The sequence below is a fragment of the Aythya fuligula genome, chromosome 17, assembly GCF_009819795.1.
Source record: "Aythya fuligula isolate bAytFul2 chromosome 17, bAytFul2.pri, whole genome shotgun sequence".
Taxonomy (NCBI): domain Eukaryota; kingdom Metazoa; phylum Chordata; class Aves; order Anseriformes; family Anatidae; genus Aythya; species Aythya fuligula.
This window is the reverse complement of record NC_045575.1, coordinates 2,172,538-2,195,905: the sequence shown is the minus strand read 5'-3', so window position 1 is coordinate 2,195,905 and position 23,368 is coordinate 2,172,538. Positions and strand designations below refer to the sequence as shown.

The following is a 23,368-nucleotide window of genomic DNA, read 5'->3' as shown; positions in this document are numbered from 1 at the left end:
ATGCACGAGGCATCGGCAGGAGGACTTAAAAAGCAGCTTTTAAGGTAAGATCTCTGCACTTCGGCCACTCCTGGACACTTGCAAGTGGAGTTTTTCTGGACCCCGCAGCGGGCGATGCCAAAGGGGACCGTGGGGTTGCAGCCCTGCAGCAGAGCTCTGCCCCATCTGGGGGTCCGGGGGGCTGGAGGGGGTCACGTTGCCAGCACAGGGCACAGCACCCACATCCTGCTGTCCCACCCCAGCACAGGGTGGGTTTCCCATTGAGGCTTTTTGCCCAGACTGGGCATGAAAGGGGCGAGCGAGTGTTTTAAAGCACTTCGGGGGACGGCCCCGCTGTGCCGGCACACCAACGCCCGCTCCCCAGCAGCCCCACATGCCTCGGCCCGCTCCGTGAGGGCGGCGGTGGTGCTGAGCTCCCTGCAGTCCCCGCCTTCCCGACACCCACATATCAACCCAGTGGCATCTATAAATCCCCGGCTGCCACGTCCTTGGGTTTCCCCGGTTTGTCATGCTGGGCGAGCCCCTGGGCTGCTCTGTGGCGGCTCTGGTGCGCCCTGCGCGGGGGTCCGGGGGTCCGGGAGGGCTCATCCAGCCCCATGCTGCTGCCCCTTGCGCGTGGCACGGGAGGACGAGGCCCCGGAGGAGCCCTCAGGACAGGCGGTGACACGGGTGGGAGATGTCGGTGGGCCAGACGTGACGGTACAGACCACACGCCAGCCTTTTCCTGGAAAAAGGTGCGGTGAAAGTTGATCGTCCTCCCGTTTCCCATGCCACGGGGTGGGCAGCCGCAGGCCCACCGTGCTGACCCTCTTCACCTGGGGCAGGGTGGCAGCGGGACAGCACCAGGACAGCCCTGGGGTGGCCAGAGCTGGCCCCATGGGCACCCACCCCAGTCCTCACCCCTGCTCGGGGCTGGGCACCCCCTGCTCAGGACCAGAGGGACAGAGCCATTTGTCACCCGTGGTGGGGCACAGCGGCTGGCCTTGCTCCTTCCTTTTTGCTCCGAGACAATTTCCTTGGCTAAAAGAAGAGGAAAATTATGAAAACCAGGCTTTGAGACCGCAGCTCACCCACCGCCACCCCACAGAGACCCTCATATCCCGGCTGCGGAACCGAGCCCTATTTCCCCTCACCACCCCAAGCCCCCAAACACCCCCCGGAGACTCTAAAAACTCCCTCAACCCCCCAAAAAACCCCAACCCCAACCCGTGGCGGCCCCTTGGAAACCAGAAGAGCTCAGCCTGCTGTTTGTCCCGGCTGCTCCGCGGGCGCGCAGGCGATAAGATAAAAGCTCCGGAGCGGGGCGCACCCGCGGAACGACCGGTGCGGGGCGCCGGGGACCCGACTCCGGCTCCGGCTCCGGTTGCGGCACCCGCTCCTCTCCTCTCCGCTCCCGCTCCCGCTCCGCCCCCGCGCAGCCTCCGCCCTCGGCCGCTCCGTTTACATAACGCCCGGGGCCGGGGTCCGCGCCCCGCGCCGCCGCGGCTCCGCACGGCGGAAATGCGGAGCCGCCTGCCCCGGTTTCCTGCCTGAGCCGAGCCGTGCCGAGCCGTGCCGTGCGCCCCGTCCAGCCCCGCTCTGTCCCCGGTCCGTCCCGTCCAGCTCAGCCCCGTGGTCCCCGTTCCCCGGTGCGCCCCGGGCCCGGCGCTCCGCTGCGCTCCGCCATGGGCGAGCGGCCCCCGGACGCCTTCTCCTGCAGGTAACGGCGGGGCCGGGGTTGGGAAGCGGCGGCTGCAAAGCGAAAGTGGCGGCGGGGAGGGGAGGGAAAGGAAGGGAGAGGGAGGGGGGAGCCCCGCCGTGCCCCCGGGTGCGGAGCTTCTGCCCCCGCTTCGCCCCCGCGGGGACGTGATCGCTCCGCGCCCCTTCCCCCTTTGCCCCTTTCCCCCTGCTCCCCAACCTCTGGCACCCCCTGGACCCGCTTTCTCCTCCCCACCCCCATAACCTGGGGGCCCCTTCCTCCCAGCACGCCTTTACTCCCTGGGTCCCCCTTTTTTTGGGGTTCCATGCAGCACTTTGGGGTCCCCATCCCGGCCCCCTACCCTGCCCCATGGGTGCAGCACGCACCCACCCACCCCTGCACCTCCCCAGAGCCCTGCAGCACCCCTGGGTGGCCCCTTGGAGAGGGCGCAGGACCCTGTGGGTGTTGCAGGAGGGCTGTACCCTACCTGCCCCCCCCGCTGCCCCCTCGTCCTCTGCCCCCTTGGCCGCTGCGGGTGCCGAGCGGAGTTGCCAGCCCCGAGCCTGCCAAGCTGCTCTGGCTTTCTGCTCCCCGTGGACTTTGTTGGCTCGTGGGCACTGCCTGGCTTGGCAGGCACAAGGGGGGCCATGAGCACGAGGCCAATGCCCCGGCAGGCAGCATCCTGCCGGCCTCCCCGTGCCCTGCCGGCGTGCCGAGCGCCGCTCGCGCCAAGCGGGGTCACCCACGGAGAGCCCTGACCCGCTGGGAGCAACGTGGTCGCCACTTCCCCGGGCTGGGATTTACTGTCAAGGAAACCGGGGCGAGTTGTCGAGCTGCGATTTCGACATTTGTTGTTGCAAATTGCTTCAAGATGTGCTGGAACCCTGTGGGCTGGCGGCCCCGGGGGACTTTTCGGGTTGCTGCGCTTTAGGTAGTGAAAGCAGCTGGAGGAAGAGGTGGTCGGTGCGGGGACCTCACGCCGCCCGCGTGTCCCGTGTGCCGTCGGGCTGTGCTGGCAGGCTGCGGGCCGGGGTTTTAAAGGCCTGTGAAATTACTGGCAGCTTTCGCTTTGACTTGTTTGGGACTAGATCAGCGCCTCTGATTTCTTTTTTTTTAACTCGTTTGTGGTGCAAGGAGGACTTTGTCTTTGTGTGTCCCCCCCCCTACCTTGAGTACTGTCTTTTTTTTTTTTTTTTTTTTTTTATCTCCTTTTCTTTTATATCTTTATTGTGCCTGTAAAGATCCCTTTTGGTTTCGCTGGAGCCCACGGGGTGGTGGCTCTGCCTCCACCACATATTGCCCCGGAGAGGCTTGTGAGGCTTTCGAGGGGCTTCGCTGCCTCTGCCGGGGGGGCAAACCTCTCGCCTCCCCCCTCCTTGGCTGCTTGGGGGGGGGCCCGTGGGGGCTCTCCGCTGAGGCACTGGGGCACGGCGAAGCCGTTTGGACAAATCCCAGCAAGTGAGACGAAGCGAAAGTGCAAGAGCTGCGCGCCGGCAGGGTTTGTGGTGCTGCCAGCGCCGCTGCGGCTCGGCGAGGAGGAAGGGCCTGATCCAGCCCCGGCACCGCCGCGGCACGGAGGGGGAGAGCCTGCAGCTGCGTCTCCCACGCCTCCGTGGCAGCGATGCATTTAACACAGCGACACGAAGCACATCGGGAGGGCAGCCCGCAGGGAGCAGCCGCAGCAGGGCCGGGTGGGAGCCGCCGCGGAGCGCCAGGCACCGCGGTGATGGGCGCACGGGTCCTGCCCGGTGTTTTCCTGAGGGCCAAGCGAGCCTGGAGCTTGTGTTTGGCCCCAGCTGGGTGGTAGCTGGGACGTCTCCATCCCGGCTGTCCATGGGGGTGATCGGGGAAGCCAAATCACTGGATTTCCCCCAGCTTTAAAGTGCTACAACGTGGTGGGGCAGTGCTGTGCCGCCCGGGCAGGACCACGCGTTAAGGCACAGCAGCGGGGGCACTCAGGGACAGCGTGGAGCTGCTCGGGGCTGTGGTGTTGCACCATCAGCCTCTGCCAGACCCTTGGGAATCCCCAACACCACGGGGCAATGATCCCAGTAGGGTTCTCATCCCTTCCCGAGCTACGTTTCCAGCCCCAGGGGGGGAATTGTCCTCTGGGGCTGTGCTCGCTGCCACCCCTGGGTGTCCGTGGCAGCAGCGTGGGTTCGGTGCTGGGACAGGCAGGGCACAGCCATGGGTGCTGCTGGGCAGAGGGGTGCGAGTGCCAGGCCTGGAGCTCTTTCTGCTGTGGTTGAGCTGTTCCAAGAGTCCTCGGCCACGTTAGGGTGACCCTGTGTGTGGGAGTGCCCGTTTTTGGGGAGTGGCTGGGGGCCCTGAAGTCCTCGTCTCTTCCCGTGGAGTCACTTGGGTCGTGCTGCTGGGACTTTCCGTCCCACGCCGGGGTAACTGGGCAGCGTTTAACCACTGCTGAAGCAGGTGGGAGGGAGCGGAGGCTCGGCTGAACTCGAGTTGAAAGGCAGCAATAAAACTGCATGGGGTGGATGTGAGCGTGGAGCCAGGGCTGCTTCCCATGGCTGCGCCTGGCCAAAGGACACGGTGTGTCATGACCCAGCTCGGAGGAGGCCCTAGGGGGGGACGTAGGGGTGCTCTCCTCCCTTATCTCCTCCGTCCCCCTCTTCCCACACCAGGGGGCTGCATCCAGGGCCCATCCCCACCTCTCCCCCTGCCCCAGCCCCGCTTCGTCCCGGGCTGCAAAGCGTCAGCGTTTCGGTGCCGTCCCCAAACAGCTGCGCCCGGCTGTGCTCTTCGCCTGGGGTCGCATCCAGCTGCCACCCAGTAACGGGACGCAGGGGTGGGACGGAGCCCAAGCCTTGCTGGAGAGATGCCCCGTGCCTCCTGGCCCTTGCAAGCCCAGGACCCGCACCCCCCGAGCCCCCCAGCCGGATGCAGCGGCACAGAAAAGTGCCGTTCATTGTAAGCCGGCCTTTTTACAGCCGCCCCGCGAGCGGGCTGCGGGGCCGTGCCAAGAAAAGGCTGCTGCCTGGCTCAGAATAGCTCTTTTCATGGAGGACATCCTGGGAAGGAACAATGTCCCCGCTCGCGGCATTGTGGGAACCGGGCATTTCGGGGACTCGGGAAGCGAGGAGCTGCGGGGCCGGCCGGGGCGTTACCCAGCCCCTCCGGAAAATCGCCCCTAGGGTGAGTTTGGAATAGGCTCCGAAAGGGAGGCTGCCCGGGCTAAAAATGCAGAGCTTTTCCTCTGGTCTGGGGACGGTTGTTTCGGGGTGAGCCCTGCACAAATCAAATTTCCTATTGAGGCTGCTGGCTCGCGTTCCCCTGGCTCGGACGCCGGCGGCGAGGGGCTGCTTTCATTTTCGGATTGCTGCGCTGCCCGGCACGGGGCAAGGCGGTGTGGGCTTCGCTCCGGAAAAACACTTTTCCTGCAGGCACCCAATTTGCCAAAACGCTGCCTGCTGCCCCGTGGCTTGGGGCTGGTTCACGATGGGGCCGGATTCTGCAGCTCTGCTGGGCTTGCCTGCTTTTGGTGAGGCCTCAAAACTGCCCCGTGCTGCTGCGTGGTGCCGTGGAGTAACGTGCACGCACTGATCCTTTTGGTACCGTGAAGGAATGAGCAGCCTTGTGCCGGATCCGGCCCTCCCGCTGCCTCGGGGGCCGGGACCCACCGCGACACTCTTCGGGTTGGGCAATGGGGCTGGTGGTGGAAGCGTTTTAATTAAAATCTCCCGGGAGCGCCAGCGGCGGCGCAGCTGCAGGGCCGGATCCCGGCGCAGGCTCGGGCTTGTTGCTGCAGCCTGCATCAAAGCGCGCCCGCGGCCGGTCTGCCCCGTCCCGTCACGCCTCGCCCCGTCCCATCCCATCCCATCCTGTCCCCCTGTTCCTCGAGAGATGGTGCTGGGTGCTCCTGTCCCTGCGCCCCAAAGCCACCCGAAATGGCGCCGAGCCCTTCCAGCAGCTCTGGGTGGGCGCCTTGGGTCACCGCATGCCGATATTGTGCAGGTTTCCCCGTCCAGTGCAAAGGAAAGCAGGTAGCTGTCGCAGCTTTGGCTCGGTGGTGACCCGCAGGGCACGAGTGTCAAAATGCCACGATGCCAAAAAAAAAAAAAAAAAAAATCCTTGGAGCTGGGTCGAAGCGGAGCATCCATCCTTGTCTGTCCCCCCTGGGTGGGGATGCAGGCGGTGTCACGAGCAGGAGGAAGCCGCCGGGGCTGCTTTTCCCATCGTGGTCCTGGCTGGAAAACACCCGTCACTGCTGGAAACGGCCTCGGGCTTCTTGCCACCACGTGGCGCGGGCGAAGCCCGGCGTTCCCGGAGCAAACCTCTCCCCAAATCGGAGCGTGAAAACTTCAGAGAGGTTTCCACCTTCCCGTAGCAGCATCCCGGCCGCCTGCAGGCGCTGTCCCCCGGGGGCTCCCCGGATTCCCTCGGTGCCTGGGCGCCGCGGCCGGCCGAGTGGTGCCGGCGATCCCCGGGGTGCCGGAGGAAGCAGGAGCGCAGGCGGAGGGTGCTGAGTCACGGGCAGGCTGGCGGTGCTGATAGACGGCCCCGCGCGGGGGCCCCGCCGGGGGGCTCGCCTCGGCTCGGCCGCGGGCAGGCGCACGCCCGGCAGCGCCGCCGGCCCCGCGTGGCTCTTCTGAGAAGCCAGGGCTGGCCGGGGGCTGATAACATCTCCCCTCGCCTAGAAACTTCTGAGGACGTACTAGGAAGCCCGGCGGGTCGGCAGAGATAGAGGCTCGCGTTCCCAGCGCAGCGCGGCGTTATCGCCTCCCCGTCTGCAAACCAGATCCGCTGCGCTGCTGCTGTCCAAATCTCCCCGCTCGCTTCCTCCCGGCCCCTTGTGTTTTGTATTTTTTTATTTTATTTTATTTTAATTTAATTTTTTTCCTCCCACCCCGCCCCGAGAAATGCAATCACTTTTCCTCCCCTTCTAGCAGCTCGGGCGCTGCTGCGTGGCAGGGAGGCCGCCGAGCCCGTCCTGCCCCGTCCCGGCAGGATGCGGGCGGGCTGGAGGATGTTTCCTGCCTGAGCAGAATGCACGGCCCCGATAAATGCTGCGTGCCAGCACAAGGTACGGGGGTAAACAGCGCCAGGGAGCTCCACTGAAGGGCTCGCCGGGGCAGCTTCATGACTCTTGGTGGCCCGAAACGGTCCCCGAAGCGGGCAGAGCGGTGCCACCGGGTTGACACGCACAGTATGATTCTGCTGGAGCCCTGCAGCCCCCCCAAGCAGTGCCATGGCCACAGGGCAGGGCCTTGGGGTGCCTACAGCATCTGGATGTGGCCGTGGAAGGAAAAGCCAAACGTCCCAAGCCACGTGGAGGGGGCTGTGTGCGTTTCAGGGTTCCTTGGCAAGCCCAGGGAGCTGCGCGGCGTTTCCAGCTGGGATCCCGGCTGATCCTAAAGGACGTTTCCACTTGCTGAAAGGGGTTAAGCACGGAGTGAAGAGCAGCTGTGTCGCTCTGTGCGGGACCGTGGGACGTGGCAGGGACACGGGGGGGGCACAGCTCACCCCTGGCACCTGCGGACAGACAGACAGACAGACAGACCCCTTCACCCCATCCGAGCGTCCCCCCGGGGAGGCATTCGCTCACCCCCTGCCGTGCCGGCAGCGCGGCCACGTCTCCAGGTGAACGCCAGGCGAGGCAGCTCCCTCCCTGGATGTCAGCAGCCATTTATTTCCTTTCCTCCCCCCCCCCCCTCCTACTCCCCCTACCTCCCCCCCTCCGGCATTTTTTTTTATCAGCTCAGCTGAAATAGGTCCCTGGAGGGAAACCCATCAGCGCTGTTAAGCCTTGGCAGAACCAGAGCGGATACGGCCGGGCCGCGCGTCCCGCGGGGAGCTGCAGGCAGCTGCGTGGGCAGGAAGCCGCGCAGACGCCCCGTGCCGGCCGGGTTGGGGAAACTGAGGCACGGCCACGCTCAGCGAGCCGGCTTTGGCACCGGCAGGCTGGGAGCTGTCACGGCGTCTCGCTTGGGCAGCCGCGCCGGTCACCGGGGCCGTGCTGCACGCGGCGAACCCCGGGGGGGGGGATAAACGGGGAGCGGTGACCACAGGGGAGGTGTCGGGGCTGGATCCGTTTGGGGACCGCCCTGATGGCCCTGCTGTGTGCTCTGTCTTGCAGCGCGGCCGCCTCGCTGGAGCCACGGCAATGAATGGGCACGCTCTGCCAGCCGGCACGCCAGCGCATCCCCGGGGCTGGCATGAGTTCTGCGAGCTGCACGCCATCAGCACCGCCAAGGAGCTGGCGCGCCACTACCTGCGCTTCGCCACCGAGCACCCCCACCATGACCTGCTGGCCGCCGAGAACTTCTCGGTGCACTTCACCGACCTCTTCCAGCAGTACTTCTGCAACGAGGTGAAGGAGGGCTTCGCCATGAGCCAGCTCCGCATCCTGCCCGCCGGCCCGGCGCGGGATTACCGGGAGACGCAGCGGCGGCACACGGACGCCTCCCTGGGCACGGTGGCCACCAAAACCGAAGCGGAGCTGGCCGCTCGCCCCGAGCAGCCCGTCCGAGCTCCCGAGGCGGCCCCCACGGGGCTGCGCAAGTCGTGGAGCTCGGAGGAGCTGGCGGGGCCGGCGCGGAGACCCTTCTCCCTCAGCCAGCTGCGCCGGAGCTGGCGCAGCCTCTTCCGACGCCGCTCCTCGGATGCCCTCCCGGCGGAGGCCGACGGGGAGGCAGCGGAGGCTGCTCTGAAGCCGGGACTGAGCAAGCGCATCCTGCCCTGGGGGCTGTCGCGGGAGCAGCCCCCCGAGGTGCGCAAGGAGGGGTTGCTGAAGTACGGGCTGCTGGACGAGAGCTCGCTGGACAGCGGGACGCGCTGGCAGCGCTGCCGCCTGGTGCTGCGCAGAGCGGGGACGCCCGACAGCGAGGAGTACGTCCTGGAGCTCTTCGACCCACCCAAGGTAAGGCTCCCTCGCCTCGTCCCCACTCAGGTGTTGGCTGTATCATCCTGCCTGGGGCTTCCCTCAGGGTGTTCAGAGGGCAGAAGATCCCCACGACCCCATGGCAAGGGCAACGCGAGCACAAATTACCGCCAGCGGTCACAAAACCTTTTGGGTTTTTCTCCTCCGGGGCCCCAAACCTCACTTTTCCAGCTGGAAGCAGAGCTGGGGAAGGGGGCTGCTGTCCTCGCCTGCAACCACCACTTGTCCCCATCCTCATGGACCCGTTCTCACAAGGTGGATGTCACCAGGGCTGGAACCGGGTCTCACGAACCCCAAATTCACGCGGTGCCTGTCCCCGCGGTGCTGCGGCTTCAGCACCCAGAGCCTCTGGGGAAAATTGGGAAAGGAAAAGAAAGGGAGCACAAAATGGGCTCTGAGCCCTCCTCGGTTCCTGTGGGATCCGCAGGGAGCTCGGTTTTATTTTTGTAAGCATTTCCGCAGCCAGAGCCTGGGATCCTGGGGGAGCTGCGGGGTGCTGAGCGCAGCGGGAGTGCCGGCGGTGCCGGATCTGCGTGACAGCCGCGCGGCGGCCGGGGGGGACAGCCGTGGCTTTTAATCTTTAAAAAGCCAGTTCCTCCACATGGCGGGTCTTACGTAGACGGAACGGGCTGGGCTTTTTCGTCTGTGGTTTGTTGGTTTTTCCTTTTTTTTCTTTTTTTTTTTTTTTTGTGCTCACTTGACTTTGAGCAATTTGTGCTCTGGAGCAAGGAAGCCTGGCACGGAGGAGCCGGCGCCCGGCGGCTCCCCGCAGCGGGCTGAATCCCTGCCCTTTCTGCCCAACAGCCCCAAAACACCTGCAGGGAGAGCAGCAGAGTTGAAAAACCTACGAATGTCTAGGTCTGAAAGTAAAAAGCAGCCCAGCTGGGAGCTGAGGAGCAAAGGTCCCTGTGCCAGCCCCGTGCTGCCACCGCCGCTTTCGCTTTTCACAGCTCGGCGTCACGTGCGGAGCGGCAACCGCTGCTTTCGGTCCCACGGGGAGGCTGTGCAGGAGCTCGGCTGGGGCTGAGGCTGAGCCCCAACACCCTGCTCGGTGCTGGAGGCAGGGGCAGCGCCTCTCCCTGCCTCCACCAGCCTGGTTTTGCTCCATGGGGGTTCAGGATTGTGTGTTTGTCCCCTTGGCAGCGCATGTCCCCGGCTGTAAGGGAGGTGTGGCTGTGGGTAGCATCGCTCCGGGGCTCTGCGAGGCCAGGCAGCACCCATGGGTGCCACCCTGGCACGCCCAACACAGGTGTTGGTGTTGGAGCTATTTGGGGAGCTGCTGCCAGCTTTGCTCCTCCTCATCCATGGTGACCCCTGCCCAGAGGTGCCCTGGGGGCTTGGGCGGATGAAAAGGGGCAGAGCCTGAAGAGATGAATACGAGGGCACGGGGAGGGGACCTGCCGTGCCCCCTGCCCCTGGAGGATGTGGTGATGCACTCGAAATCCCACCCGGTGGTGCAGCAGCCTCTGGCCACCTTTAATCTCGAACACCGCTTCTTGTTCCGCTCCCGATGCCCCGCAGGAGGAGGAGAGCAATGGGAGAGGAGACGGGGAGCAGCAGGGACGACCCCAGCCCACAAGAGGCGTTCACAGCTGGGCATTTCATGCGCCCTGCAGCCCTGTTCCTGGCAGTTCCCAACCAGCTGGTGGCTGCCTGTCCCAGGGGGATAGGGCCAGGTCCCCCCCCATGTGTAGGTTTCCCGTCCCGTTGCGCCGCCCCCACGCCAGGGCCGCTCCTCGCCCGGGTTTCACAAATCTCAGCAGTAAATGGGGTTCCTGTGAAAATATCCTCAGGGCGGGTCCTTCCTTTCTAATGAACTGGCCGGGGGCCAGCTCCTCGCCTCCTCTGCGGCTGGAGGGCTGCAGGCAGCTTCCCACCCCCCCTCCCGGCCCCGTTATTGCGCAGGCTGGAGCCAAGCCGGGCGTTGGGCAGGGCGAGACCCCAAGGTGCGGGTTGGGGAACCCCTGGGGAGAGCTCAGCACCATCACCCCAAGGAGGCAAAGCCCTGGCCAGGACAAACAGAGGAGCTTTGTGATGTTTTTTTTCCTTGGAAATAACCAAAAGTCCCCCGGGGGAGGGCTGGGGGCAGCCCCCTCGTTTCCCAGCTCTCGCTGCCGCCTTGGGCTCCCTCCAGCCCTGCGGGGCTTTGCCGCTGCCCTGCACGGGGCCAGCCCCCTCCTTCCCTGCCCCTTTACCCTTTAAACAACACGACACACGTTGAAATTCAGCTCAGCCTCCCGGCTTGGCAGCATCCAGCCGAGTTCCCACCTATTTGATCATTTTCCAGGTCCACGGGGCGAGGAGGCGAGGGTGGCCCCGCGCGTGTGCCCCCCGTGCCCGCCAAGCCCTCGGCTTCGTTTTCAGCTCTCCCAAGAAGCCCGTGAGCCTAATCCCATAACGTGCCCGGCATCAAACGGAGCAGGGCACTTTGAAGGGCCTTAATCTCCTTTTACTGCTTGGGAGAACCCGAGAGTCCCCGGGAATGGGCCTGGCACGATGCCCCTGTGGGCTCTCTGATGTCTAATATGAAGGTTGTGCTCGCCTTCCGTGGAGGCACTGAGGGCTTTCTGCTTTACCCCGCCGTGCGTACTCGTAATTGTAGGGGTTTGGTAGCTCTGGAAAGCTCAAAGGAAGCGTTTCTGCCCTGGGCTGTCCCACTGCAGGGTCAGAGCTCGCTGGGTTTGGGGCTGCCCCGCTCATCTGCCGAGCCCCGCGCACATGTTTTACGGCCGAGCCCTAAACCCCATGAAAATTGGGATTTGCAACGGAAATGTCCCGAGCCGTTTATGTTGACCAGATGTTCCTACAGGAAGGGGAAGGGAAATGGGATTTTCATTTGCGCCGGTCTCTTTATGGCGTTTTAATGAAATCCATCACATCCCGTAAGTGATTGCGCTGCGAGATGAGCTGGGAAGATTTTCAGGCGCAGGCTGCGGTGCCTGTGTCACGGCTCTTACGTCCTCGCCGTGGCCGCGGGAGGAGCAGTATTTTTATCTCTGCTCAGTGCGAGACTGCTCTGACTTCCTTTTTTTTTTTTTTTTTTTTTCTTCTTTTTCTTTTTTTTTTTTTTTTTTTGCCTTTTCCCCTTCCTTTCACCTGAAACTCGTTTCTGAGAACTGCGATCCCCTGAGCCAGCAGGTCCCGGTCCGGGTGGCTCCCGTCTGACACTGGCAGGGTTGGGGCCGATGTGGCACGCGTGGGGACAGCCCGGTGACACCGTTCCCTGTTCCCAAAGCAGGGGCTGGAGAGGTTGTGGGAAGCCCTGGCACGGCCACGCCGGCTGCGCTCACAGCTCTGCCCCGGGAGGGGACTGGAGCAAACCCCTTCCTTCACCACGCAGCGCGTTTCCAGCCATGGCTTCGGAGCCAAAATGAGGTTACTTTTAGAAGTGACCGCCGGAGCGATGACAAATCGTGCTTTCAAAGCCAAGTTGGAAGTGCGGATGGCCCCGTCACCTCGCGCAGAGCCCCGGCCACCCGCCTGCCAGCCGCGTCCCCGAGCTCCTCCACGCGAGGTGTTTCCCTCCCCAGTGTGAGCTCCCACGGGGCTGCGCACGAAAGAAGCAAAACCTGAGCAGGGTGGTGGGGATGGAGGCACCTCGGTGGGGATGGAGGAGCCCCCGTGGGGCTGGAGATGCCCCCATGGGGATGGAGATGTCCCCGTGGGGATGGAGGTGCCCCCGTGGGGATGGAGGCACCTCGGTGCCCGTCACCACCCTGGCCCGGGGAAAAGCACCCCGCAGCCCAGCAGGATCCCATTTGGTGACCTCCCAGGATCTCGTGCCTCATTTTTCTCCCTCTTTGCAACAAAACCCTCGAATAACTCCGTGCTGGCAGGGCTGCTCCCTTCCCCTCCCAGCCGGGAGCCGTGCGTCCCCCCCCCTTGCAGACTTTCCCCGGGAGCAGGGCGGCAGCAGCAGCGCGTCCCCTCGCCGCTGTTCTTCGAAGGCGCTCGGGGCTGGGCGTAGCTTGGGCTTCTTGAGATTTCGGCGGCGAGCTTTTGAGCTTTTGAGCTTTTTCTTTTCTTTTTTTTTTTTTTTTCTCTCTCGTATTTCAGGGTGAGGGCATGCGGCCGTGGAAGGGGGGGGGGGGGGAGGTGGGTGGGTGGGAGGGGGGGAGGGTGATGAGACAAAAGGTTATTTGTCATTTATTAACCACAACTTTTTCCATCCTTGGTCATGCACGGAAAAAACACTTTTAGCAACGTAACCACAGCCCCGGCGTTAATTGCTGAAGAGCAGAGTTTCTTATTTTGGAAACCGTGTTGCTGGGATGGAGCCTGCTGGGGCTCGGCTGCTGTGTGCCGGGAAGGACGCAGGATGGGGAGCCCCAACCTGCCTCTTCCCCCGGCTCTGGGGCTGGTTGGCCTGGCTCGGAGAGGAGATGGGAGGATTTCCTTTCTTTTTAACCCAATTCCTCGAAATCGAGATGGGTTTTGCCCCACCGCTGTGGTCCTTCTGCTTGCGGCAGCGATCTGCTGCTCGGGGATGGGGACGGGGACGTCTGCCTTGTGGGATGCTCTAAAGCTGCTTGGGTAGGAAAGCGCCACGTGCAAGCCAAGAAATGAGCAAAAAATTGAGATAAAAACAGAATTACAAGGAAAAGGACTGGGAAAGCGCCCAAACCTCGCTGCTTTTCCCTCGTGTGCAAGCTCGGGGTCCCGGCAGGCGTGGGACCCGCTCAGCCCTGGCAGCAGCTGTGAGATGCCCGTCGGTGTTTTTTTTGGGTGGCTGTATCTCTCTTTTTTTTTTTTTTTTTTCCTTTTTCTTTCTTTCTGCCTTTTTTTTTTTTTTTTTTTTCTGATGGTCCAGGATGTGGTTGTGTCGAGGCTGAGTGCTGCTTCTTTCAAAGGTAAATATTTATGAGAGGCTGCGCAGGCGGCGCAGGGGCTGGAAGGAGCCCTCGGGGCGGCAGGGGGGGCCGCAGCCCGCTCCCACCCGGCAGCTCCGGCACGGCGAGGAGATGGCCAAAAACGCAGCAGCACCGGGCAGGGGGAACCAAAATACCCTCGGGGGATTTACGCTCTCCCAACCGGGGCTCGGGATGCTCTTGCAGTCCTCCAGGGCACTGCCAAGCCCAGCTCGTGCTGCCGAAGGGCAGCGGGAGCGGATGAGGAGCAGGCACAGCAGCACCTGGGGACGTGCCGTCGGCTCTTGCGCACCCACGGGGCCACCTCCTGCCCTACCCGCACCCCCTCGTGCCCAATTTTGTACCCCTGGGGCTCTCCTCACAGCCTGGATGGGGGAGAGGTGGGAGCAGCCCAGCCAAGCTGCCAGACCCACGGGATCACGACCGCTGGGCGCATCCCTGGGGTCCCCAGCGCAAGGATAAGGGGTGACAGCAGGACACGGGGACACGCAGCGACCCCCCCAACGGGACCCTGGCCCCCCGGCCCTGGCGGCAGCTCCAGGGGTGACTCAGCCCCGGCTGCGGCCGGCTCCCGCCCGCGTGCGGCCACCTTGTTTACTTTCCGAGCTCTTTATTTATTCCAGGAAATTATTAAAGCAGCCCACGCTGGAAGCGAGTTTGGCTTAAAATAAAAAAAAAATCGAGCGGCTGGCAAGCGCCGTCTGTTTCAAGATCCTGTTTATAGCCCCGCTTCTCCAAAACGCTGCTCTGGAGGAGGAGGGCAGGGCGCTTGATGTGGCCGGGCTGGCTCGGAGCACGGCCGCTCGGCCCCCCCAATTCTCATGGTCGGGGGGGTCCGAGCTCCTCCAGCTGCTGGTGAAGGGCCCTGAGCATCTTTGTGCGCCCCGCATCAGCCCTGCTTTGCGCCGTCCCCACCGGCCGAGCATCCCTGGTCCACCTCCAGGGCTGCGTCGTGCACGGAGGTGCTGCCGTGGCTCTGGTTTTGGCCATCCCAGGGCTTTGGATTCGGCCATCCCAGGATTTTGGGTTTGGCCGGAGCCGAGCATCCCACCCCGGGCTCTTCCCCGATCCCCCCAAACGGTGCCGAGGCTGAATGGGCGACATTCAGCGCCGGCGGCAGCGAAAGCGCGTGCGGTTTTCAGGGCTTTCAGGAGGGAATATTTACTCGTTCATGCCCTGCCTGTGAAGCAGGCCAGCCTCTGCCTTATTTATTGACGTCCTTATCAATGCACAAAGGGCACCAGTCAGCCCCGAGGACAGGGCGGGGGGATCCAGCCGGCCCCCCGCGTCCCTCCCGGTGGGGTTGGACGCAGCGCTGGGCGTTTTGGGGGGGGTGTCTCACCTCACCCCATTTTCTTCTGGCTGTGAAATCGCCGTGCCGTGGGGTGCCATGGGGCTGTGTTTGCCGGGAGCACCTCGCACCAACGCTGCTTGTGATGGGAACAGAAGGGGCTTTGTGCCCCTGAGGCAGCCGGCACAACGGGGCCCCTTGTAGCCGCCCGGCCCCGTCCCCTCGGGGACAGCCCCGTCCCCACCGTGCCACCGCGGGCTGTGGGGACGCACGGAGCTGGGGTTTCTCCCTGGGAAATTTGTTTTCCCTGCTGGTCTTGCCAGATTGAGGACGCTGGCCGGGGGTTGGAGTTGGAGCTGTGGGGTCAGAGAGGGGTCTTTTGGGTGATGCCCGAGGAAGGCGATAGGGCATGGGGGGTCCCGAGGTCACCCATCACAGCAGTGATCACCTTGCTCTGTTCAATAAAAGCAGGAAAGCTCTTAGGTCCCGTGTAAAACCCCCCAGGAAGATGCCCGGTGCTGATGTCAGTAGGTTTCAGAGTGAACAACCTCCATGTGCCCGTATGCCAGCCCGCGCGCCCAACCCCAGTGCCCCCTGCAAGCTCTGAGCCTGGCAGAGGGCATGGGGGGTGCAGGAGACACGGGGAGGGGGGAATGTGCAGGAAAATGGCCCAAAAACGGGGTGAGGGAAGCGATGCCCTGTGTGGGAAATCCCTCTGTAAGTGGGGGAGGAAATGGGGCAGGAGAGGAAGAGGCTGCAGGAGAAGAAGAATTAAAGGAAGAGAGGAGGGTCGGAGGATCAGGGCTCAGCAAACTCAGGGAGAAGTTGTGGTCAGCGGGGGGAAAGGCTGCCGGGAAATGGCAGGGATGGATGGAAAGGCTGTGACCAGCTGCTGGAGGACCAACGCTGGGATTAGCGGTGCTGCCGGTCCCCCAGGATGAGCGCTGGGATTAACCAGGGTGGAAAACCCCGAGGCCACGTGCCGGGATTATCGATGGTGAAAAATCCCCGGGCACAAGCGCCGGGATTAACCCTGGTGCAGACTGCCAAGGACAAGAGCTGGGATTATCTGCGAGGCGAAATCCCCCAGGGTGTGTGCTGGGATTAGCCGTGGTGCAAAGTCCCCAGGATGAGCTCTGGGATTAACCATGGTGCAAAATCCCCTGGGATGAGCTGTGGGATTAACCATGGTGCAAACCCACAAGGATTGAGCCCGACAGACCCCCCGAGCCCACCAGCACGTCCCCTGTTGCCCCCTCCCCAGCTGGCTCTCTGCCCCGTGTGGGGACAACGGGGACGTCCCCCCAGTTTGGGGCTGGGGCCGTGGCAGCGTGCCACTGTGCCCCTGGGAAATTTAAGAAAACTCCCTCGGGGCTGCGAGCGCAGGAAGTGGTTTTGGGGCTGGCATAACCCAGCGCCCGCGCTGCTGCAAATCTCAGTGGCCCGTCCGTCTGTCTGTCCGTCCGTCTGTCCGTCCATCAGCCCTACAGGGACCCCGGTGGGGCCAAGGTGGGGCTGAGGTTTGTGTCCCTGCGTCAGGGGACACGCTGAGCTCCAGGGTTTCCCAGAAGGGCCAAATCTCACCGGTGCCCACCTTGTGGCACAGCCCCCTGAGGTTTCGCTGCCTTCCCCGCTGTCATCGCCGTGCCGCCACCGTCATCCCCCTGCCACCACTGTCAGCCCCCTGCCACCACTGCCTGGCACGCTGGGCTCTGGGTTCTGGCCAAATCCCTCATGGGAAGCACAGCTGACGATAAGGGCAGTGCTGGCTGCAGCTCCCCCTGCCCACTTTTTGCAAAAAAAGCCCCGCAAGCCACAGCAGCACCGGGTGGTGATGGCCACGTTTTGGGGACCCCACAGAAATCAGCCGAGCGGAGGCTGCCGGGGCACGGGGTGGCCGACGTGTGCCAGCACCCCGCTGCCGGTCGATAGCGGGTGCTGCGATTTCACTCTCGTTCTTGGAAAGCTCGAGCTGCCTTCCTCTTTCCCCGGGGCAGCCAAAGCTCGCCCGCTGCTCGCTGCAGCCCCCGCGCCCCCGCGAGCGGCTTTCGGCTGGTGGGGACGGCCAGGTTGTTGCAGGCATGGGCGCACGGGTGGAGAAGAAAGTCAGAGGAGAAGGAGCTGCGGGGATTGGCGAGGCGGAAGCGCAGCAGCTCCGCTCGGCGCCTGCAACGCCGGGGCGCAGCTGTGACCTTGGCCTGACCTTCAGCCGGCGCTGCTGGCACCGCCGCCGCCCCGCGCCGGCACCGCTTTCTCCCGGCCAGGTGCCCGGTGGCCGCGGGTGCCGCCCGTGGGAACCCTCCCCGTGCACCCCCCTCCCACCCTGGGCTGGAGAAGGGTGGAAACTCGGGGCTGGTTTTCTAAGAAATCCTCCAAAAAGGTCCCCGGCGCGGGGACGTGGGGCGCAGCGCAGCCCAGGGGCTCCGTGGGACGCCGGGAGCAGGGTTGCGCCCTCGGCGCCTTCCCCTTCGCCACGTTCCCCGGCCCAGCTGGATTCACTCAGCGTTTTTTAAACACTAGAAAATAATCAGCAGCGAGAGCAAACAGCAAAAATAAAACCGGGCAGGGCTCGGCAGACCACAGGTGGAAGGAAGCCGCTCTCCAGCACTAATTTTAATCAGGCGCTGAGTGCTGGCGCGGCTCCCTGTCCCCAGCCTGCGGGACGGGTGTCCCCATTGCCACCCCCTGGTCCCCAGCAGCGTGGCTCCCTATGGCCAGACACTGCTGGCAGTGGGGCTGGGAGCAGCAGGAGCAGTGGGATTGCTGAGGGGCGTCCCCCAAAAATCCCTGCTGCAGGCAGCGCGGGTGCCATGCCCACCTGGCTGCCCGAGGGTGCGGTGACGATGTTTTGGGGGGGAAAAATCCCACTTGTGGTAATATTTGCTCCTCCTGGGAGCCAGCCCTTGCAGGGAGAGGGGCATTTGGGGAGCCAGACCGGATTCTGCCCTACAAACTGGAGGTGGCAGCCCAGGATGGGTGGTTTGGGGTGCGGGGACCAGGGGACACCGCAGTGGTGGCACAGCAGGGGCCGTGCGCTTCGCGGGCACTGTGTCCCTCTGTGATTTCAGGGGGTGCTTAGCCAGGCGCCGGGGTTCACCCCACATCCATGGGAAGCTTTGGGGTGAATTCACCCTCCGTCCTGTCCCATCCACTGCTGTCATCCTGTCCCGTGCCATCCCGAGCTCCCCGAGCACCCACGGGGATGCTGCGGCACCTCTCTGCCGAGAAGGAGCCCGTGGGCGCCAGGCGGGCACGCGGAGTGTTGAGTGTGCAGTTTTGCTTACCGAGAAAAGGATTTCTCGGTAGGGCCGCCATCGAGCAGGGCATCTTGCGGTCAGGTGCGCCGTTTCGGGGGGCGGGGGCACCGTGCCTGCGGTAGGCACTTCTCCGAAGCCAGACTGCCTTTCGGGCACCGTATCTCACTGCTGCATCATTTCCTTCTCCCTTGTGCGCGCTCCCCGGCTGCGCTCGGCCCGGGGAGGGATGGAGCCGAGCCCAGGGCTTCGCCGAACTCCCTTTTCCTGGAATTCCCCCTCTGCTGCTCCCAAGAAAGCAGGAGCAGCGCGGTGCTGGTGGTGCCGGCCGGGCCCTGCGTGCCGATAACGCCCACGCCACGCTGGCACCGCGCGGCGAGCTCGGGGACATGCTGTCCGTCACAGCCCTGGCACCCACAGCTTGGGGAAGGGGGCACGGTGGGCACTGCAAGCCCTCAGCACCCCCCGTCTGTGCGGGACACTGCTCAGGACCCTCCAGGGGACCCTCAGGACGCGGTGTGGCACTGCCCCAGCCCGCAGCAGCGACACTGATTGCGGGCGGGCGCGTGCAGCTGCGGCAGCCCGGGCTCCTCGCAGGGCGCTGCGCCGCGGCGGGCGACTTCTAAGAACTTTCTTTCGGCGGAGCTTGGCGCTGATAAGGGTTGGCCCTTCTCGCGCTGCGTTTCCGGCCCCAAAGTACACCGAGTCCTTGGTCGAGAGTGAGACTGAGAGAGGGAGGAAGTGGGGGGCAAAAAAAAAAAAAAAAAGCATTGCCAAACCCAGCCGCCGGCAAGATTTCCAGTGCCCGCAGGCGCCGCGCTCGCTGCAGCCCCGCTCGGGGGAATGGCCTTGTAAAAGTGCTGTGGTGGGAGCAGGGCGAGCTCAGAGCAAAGGCCCGGACCCTTCCCCTGTGCAGCAGCATCGTGCACGGCCCCGGCTGCCACCCGCAGCCCGGCGTCATGCTCAGGGATGGGTCCCGTGTCAGTGGCCATGTGTGGGGTCAGCCGGGATCAGCCCGGAGCTGGGAACCGGAGGGGACGGCGGTGCCTGGCACGGGAGAGCGAAGACTCAGCCCGTGGGATGCTGAAGCTGTCGCATGAATCACGGCCAACCAAAATTTTTGTAACGCGGAGCTGGCAGCGAGCCCAGCCCAGGGGAACCAGAGCGCTGAGCTGCGCACCCCGGGCTGGCTGCACCCACAAGGGGTGGCACGAGGGGGACTCGGTGCTGTTCCCAGTGCCAGCCCCGCACACGGGGTGCGGAGGGCTTCTCTCCGTCCCCACCACGGGGGTCCCCACTTATGGGGGTCCCCGGCTGTGGGGGTCCCCGGTGCCGCAGCACGGAGACGGTCAGCAGCTCGCTCCTGGCGGCGGAGGAACCGAAAGCTGCCGGGAGGGGTATTATTAGAGTTTATGGAAGTGCCTGCTCAGCGTTTTGTCATGTGCCTGTGTCAGAGCGAAACTGGCCGGGCGGCAGCAGGGAGCTCTCGGCACGCCACCCCGGGGGGTGCGGGGCTGCCCGGGGCATCGCGCCCTCCGGCCGGCCCCGCACCACAGCGGGGACCACCGAAGACCCCCCCGCACCCACCCTGCTCGATACCCAGGCCATGTTTTCCTCGCTGGTGCACACAATTTCTCCAGCACGTGCTGGGAAACTCCTTCTCCGTCCCTTCCTCTCCTTCAGGGCACCGCTGGGCTGGGTCCCTGCTCTGGGAGCTGCTCAGCCCCCCGTGGGTGCCCTGCTCCGGCACAGCTCGCCCCAGCCTCGAAGCAGCAGCCGTGCCGGGTATTTCCTTGCCAGGTGGGGTATTTCCTTGCCCGTAGGGTGTTTCCCTGCAGAGAGGGGTATTTCCTAGCTGCTGCCATGACTCAGGGGACTCCCAGCAGGCTGGATCCCATTCCCTGGAGCAGCATTGCAGGGCACGGGGGCACAGCTCAGCCGCTCTCCTCTCCGCAGGGCTCCAAGCCGAAGCTGCACACCGCCTGCTCCGCCGTCCAGGAGGTGCGGAGGTGCACGCGCCTCGAGATGCCCGACAACCTCCACACCTTCGTCCTCAAGGTACGGCCCCCATCGAGGGGCCCCGCAGCTGGCCCCGACGCCTTCCCCACCCCTTCGGGGCGCACGTGCTGCTGGAAGCTCCCGTGCCAAATTTCGGTTCCTCTTCCATGCCGGGGATGGCAGGGACGCAGCGCGCGGGGTGGGGATGCTCTGCTCTGTCCGGTCCCCAAGCGTGGGTTGTGGGGGGGGGGGGGGTAGGATAGGGCTGCAGATCCCTCCCTAATGTCCCCGTGTCCCTCTCTGGTGTCCCCCAGGTGACCAACGCCACCGATGTGCTGTTCGAGGCGGGGGACGAGCAGCAGCTCAGCTCCTGGACGGCCGAGATCCGGGAATGCGCGCACAGAGGGTAGGCACCCGGCGGGGGTCCCTGAGCCCTGCTGACCCCGGGGATGGGGACAGCTGCTCCGTGTCCCCGAGCACTGTGCCAACCACCCGCCCCCAGCGCTCAGCCTGGCTTCTCCCATCCCTGACAGGTCGGACGCGGGCGACCCCGAGCTCCTGGCGGGCCGGCACCCCGACCCTGCGGCCACCAGCCCCACCACCAGCACCGACTCCCCCAACCAAGGTGAGGCCCGGGGGATGCCTGGGGACACCAGGGAGGGGTCCTGTGCCTTGTCAGGGCTGGCTGAGGTTAATCTTAGCCCCAAATCACTTGGTGAGGACGCAGCCACAGGGGAAGGGATGAGGGTGACGGAGCGGGGCCGGGCAGGGGTCCCCAGTTCCCGGGGTGCTCACCCCGCACCGGCCTCCCTGTCCGGGCAGGGGCGACGCCGGGGGGGTCGGCGGAGGCGGCAGGGCCGAAGATGGAGCAGTTCCTGTCCTCCTGCCCCTGGTTCCACGGGCCCATCTCCCGCATGAAGGCGGCTCAGCTGGTGCAGCTGGGGGGGCTGGAGGGCCACGGCGTCTTCCTGGTGCGGCAGAGCGAGACGCGCCGCGGCGAGTACGTGCTCACCTTCAACTTCCAGGGCAGAGCAAAGGTACAGGTGGGAGAGGGGCTGGGATGGGGAGGGAAAAAAAAAAAAATCACACCGGAGACCCCTCGGGAGCTGCACACACGTGGGTGGGCGCGAATCCTGTCCCATCGCTGGCTGGTGTCCCCATCCCCACTCCTAGGGGGGAAAAAACCCATCAGCGGGCCGGGCACCGCGGGCTGGGGATGCAGCACAGGATGCTAAGGCCGTTTGTCCCCCTCCCCTCCACCCCAAACACCCCTGTGTCCCCCATCATCTCCTCCAGCAAGGGAGCCGGTGGCAGGGTAACGGGTCCGTGCTCCTCCCCGCAGCACCTGCGGCTGTCGCTGACGGAGCGGGGCCAGTGCCGCGTCCAGCACCTGCGCTTCTCCTCCATCGTGGAGATGCTGCACCACTTCCACCGCTTCCCCATCCCGCTGGAGTGCGGGGCCACCTGCGACGTCCGGCTCTCCAGCTACGTCGTCGTCCTGCCCCAGCCGCCAGGTAGGGGCACGACAGGGCCAAAGGTTGGGGCACGGGGACGGGGAGGTCCCCACGGGGTGCGGGGACTCGGGAGGGTCCCCGAGGTGATGGGCGCAGCTGGGATCTTTTGGGGGAAGCGGAAACATCCGTGCAGTGCCCCGAAAGGTGACTCCTGAGCTCCCGGCTTCCCTTTCTGAGAAAGGAGAAGCTGCCCCAAACCGACGGCCACGGGACGCATCCTGGCGCGGGCTGCGGGCCGATGGGGCAGGAGCATCCCCCGAGCAGCCACCACCTCTCCTTCTATCCGCAGCTCCCGGCTCTGGCACCGCCGTCCCCGTCCCGCTGCCCATCCCCGGCTGGAGCCCCGAATTCAGCCTGACCCCCGCCACCACCACCTCCACCACCACCTCCTCCTCCTCCTCCTCCTGCCCCCGCGGCCCCGCCGAGCCCCCTCCGGAGCAGATTTTCCACCTGGTGCCACCGCCGGCGGAGCTGGCGCAGAGCCTGCGGCACAGCGGGGTGACCGCGACCCCCGGCGCCCGGCCCCGCGAGTCGGACTACGAGGTGGAAGCCCCGGGCCGGGGCCACGTGCGTGCCATCGACAACCAGTACACGCCGCTCTGACGGGCCCCGGGGACGCACTTTTTTGGGTGGAGAAGAAGGCCTGGAGCCCCTCCGGGAGTCCCAGCGAGAATGTAACTATTTTCTTCCTTCTGGTTAGGGATTGGTATTTTTTTTTTTTTTAATTCCGCAAGGAAGGGAGTCGTTTTTCACTCCAGTACGGGTGTGCTCCCTCTCTTCGGCCTGTTAAAGGGCCTTTTTTTTTTTTTTTTTTTTTTTATTATTTTGGATATTATTAGAGCTTTCTCGTTACTGTTTACACACACCGCTCCTGCCTGCATTCCCAGCTGCGTGGCCGGCACGGGGGGCACTGCACAGCCGGGCTCCGTCCCCTCCTCCCCTCGGCACCGCGGCGCCCAGAGAAGGAACCGGGGGTCTCGCGTCGCACCCGCGTCGTTGGAGCAAACAACAACAAAAAAAAAAAAAAAAAAAAAGGAAAAAAGAGGATTATAAATTCTTTGACACGTTGCTGCTTCGGGCTGCACACAGGCGACGAAGAGCCACTTCCTCCCGCCCCAGGATGTGCTGCCGCTGCACAAAGCTGCCAGCAAGCCCCGAGCTGCCGGAGCCGAGCTTCGGGTCGTGCAAAGCCGCTGGAGGAGTTTGTTCTTAATTTTAGATAAGGCAAAAACTGGCTTTTCTCGCTCCTTTTTTTTTTTTTTTTTTTTTTTTAAGGAAAAAAAAAAAAAAAAAAAAAAAAAAAAAGAAAGAACCTAGCCCAGCTGCAGTCACTCCCTGCACCGGCCGGAGAACTACTTACCCCGTTAGCTTTGTTAATTAAGACGTGAACACTAACACCGCTCCACCATTAACAACGCAAACAGCCGAGGACTAACGCGGAGACTGACAGGGAAAAAAAAAAAAAAAAAAAAAAAGAAATCCCCCCCCTTCCAGTGAGGGAAGCCTTTCCAGCACAAATCCCAGGGGAATTTCCCCACTTTTTCTTCTTTACCTCGCCTCCCCCCCTGCTCTCTTCTTTCCCCCATGCCCCTGGGGATGCCGCTGTGGCCACCTATGCAACAGGCCCCTCGCGGGCAGGGGGGGTCCAGGCTGAGCCCCCCCAGTCCCGCAGCAGGGGCCACGCACCCCAAAGTGCCTTACAGGAGGAGGATGAGGCTGGTTTGGCGCTCCTACAGCTGCAGTGACAAATACAGCCGGCACTTTACCCTCGCTGCCTTCGTGCATTTTTTCCCCCCCCCCCCCGGGGGTGCTCGCTGCCCCGGTGCCATTTTTACCTGCTGGAGAGGAACCACTTCTTCGAATCCGC

General features: G+C 64.2%; 1 protein-coding gene across 1 annotated transcript; it reads left to right on the top strand.

The window, feature by feature from the left end:
- On the top strand, window positions 1-22,201 carry SH2B3 (SH2B adaptor protein 3). The gene is given in 11 exon segments (XM_032199062.1): window positions 1-44; window positions 1,292-1,484; window positions 1,487-1,554; window positions 1,660-1,699; window positions 7,773-8,555; window positions 19,946-20,047; window positions 20,302-20,393; window positions 20,521-20,612; window positions 20,810-21,024; window positions 21,330-21,501; window positions 21,791-22,201. Coding segments are annotated over 11 exon segments (2,115 nt in total). The 3' UTR covers window positions 22,105-22,201.
- Window positions 22,202-23,368: the final 1,167 nt, after the last annotated feature.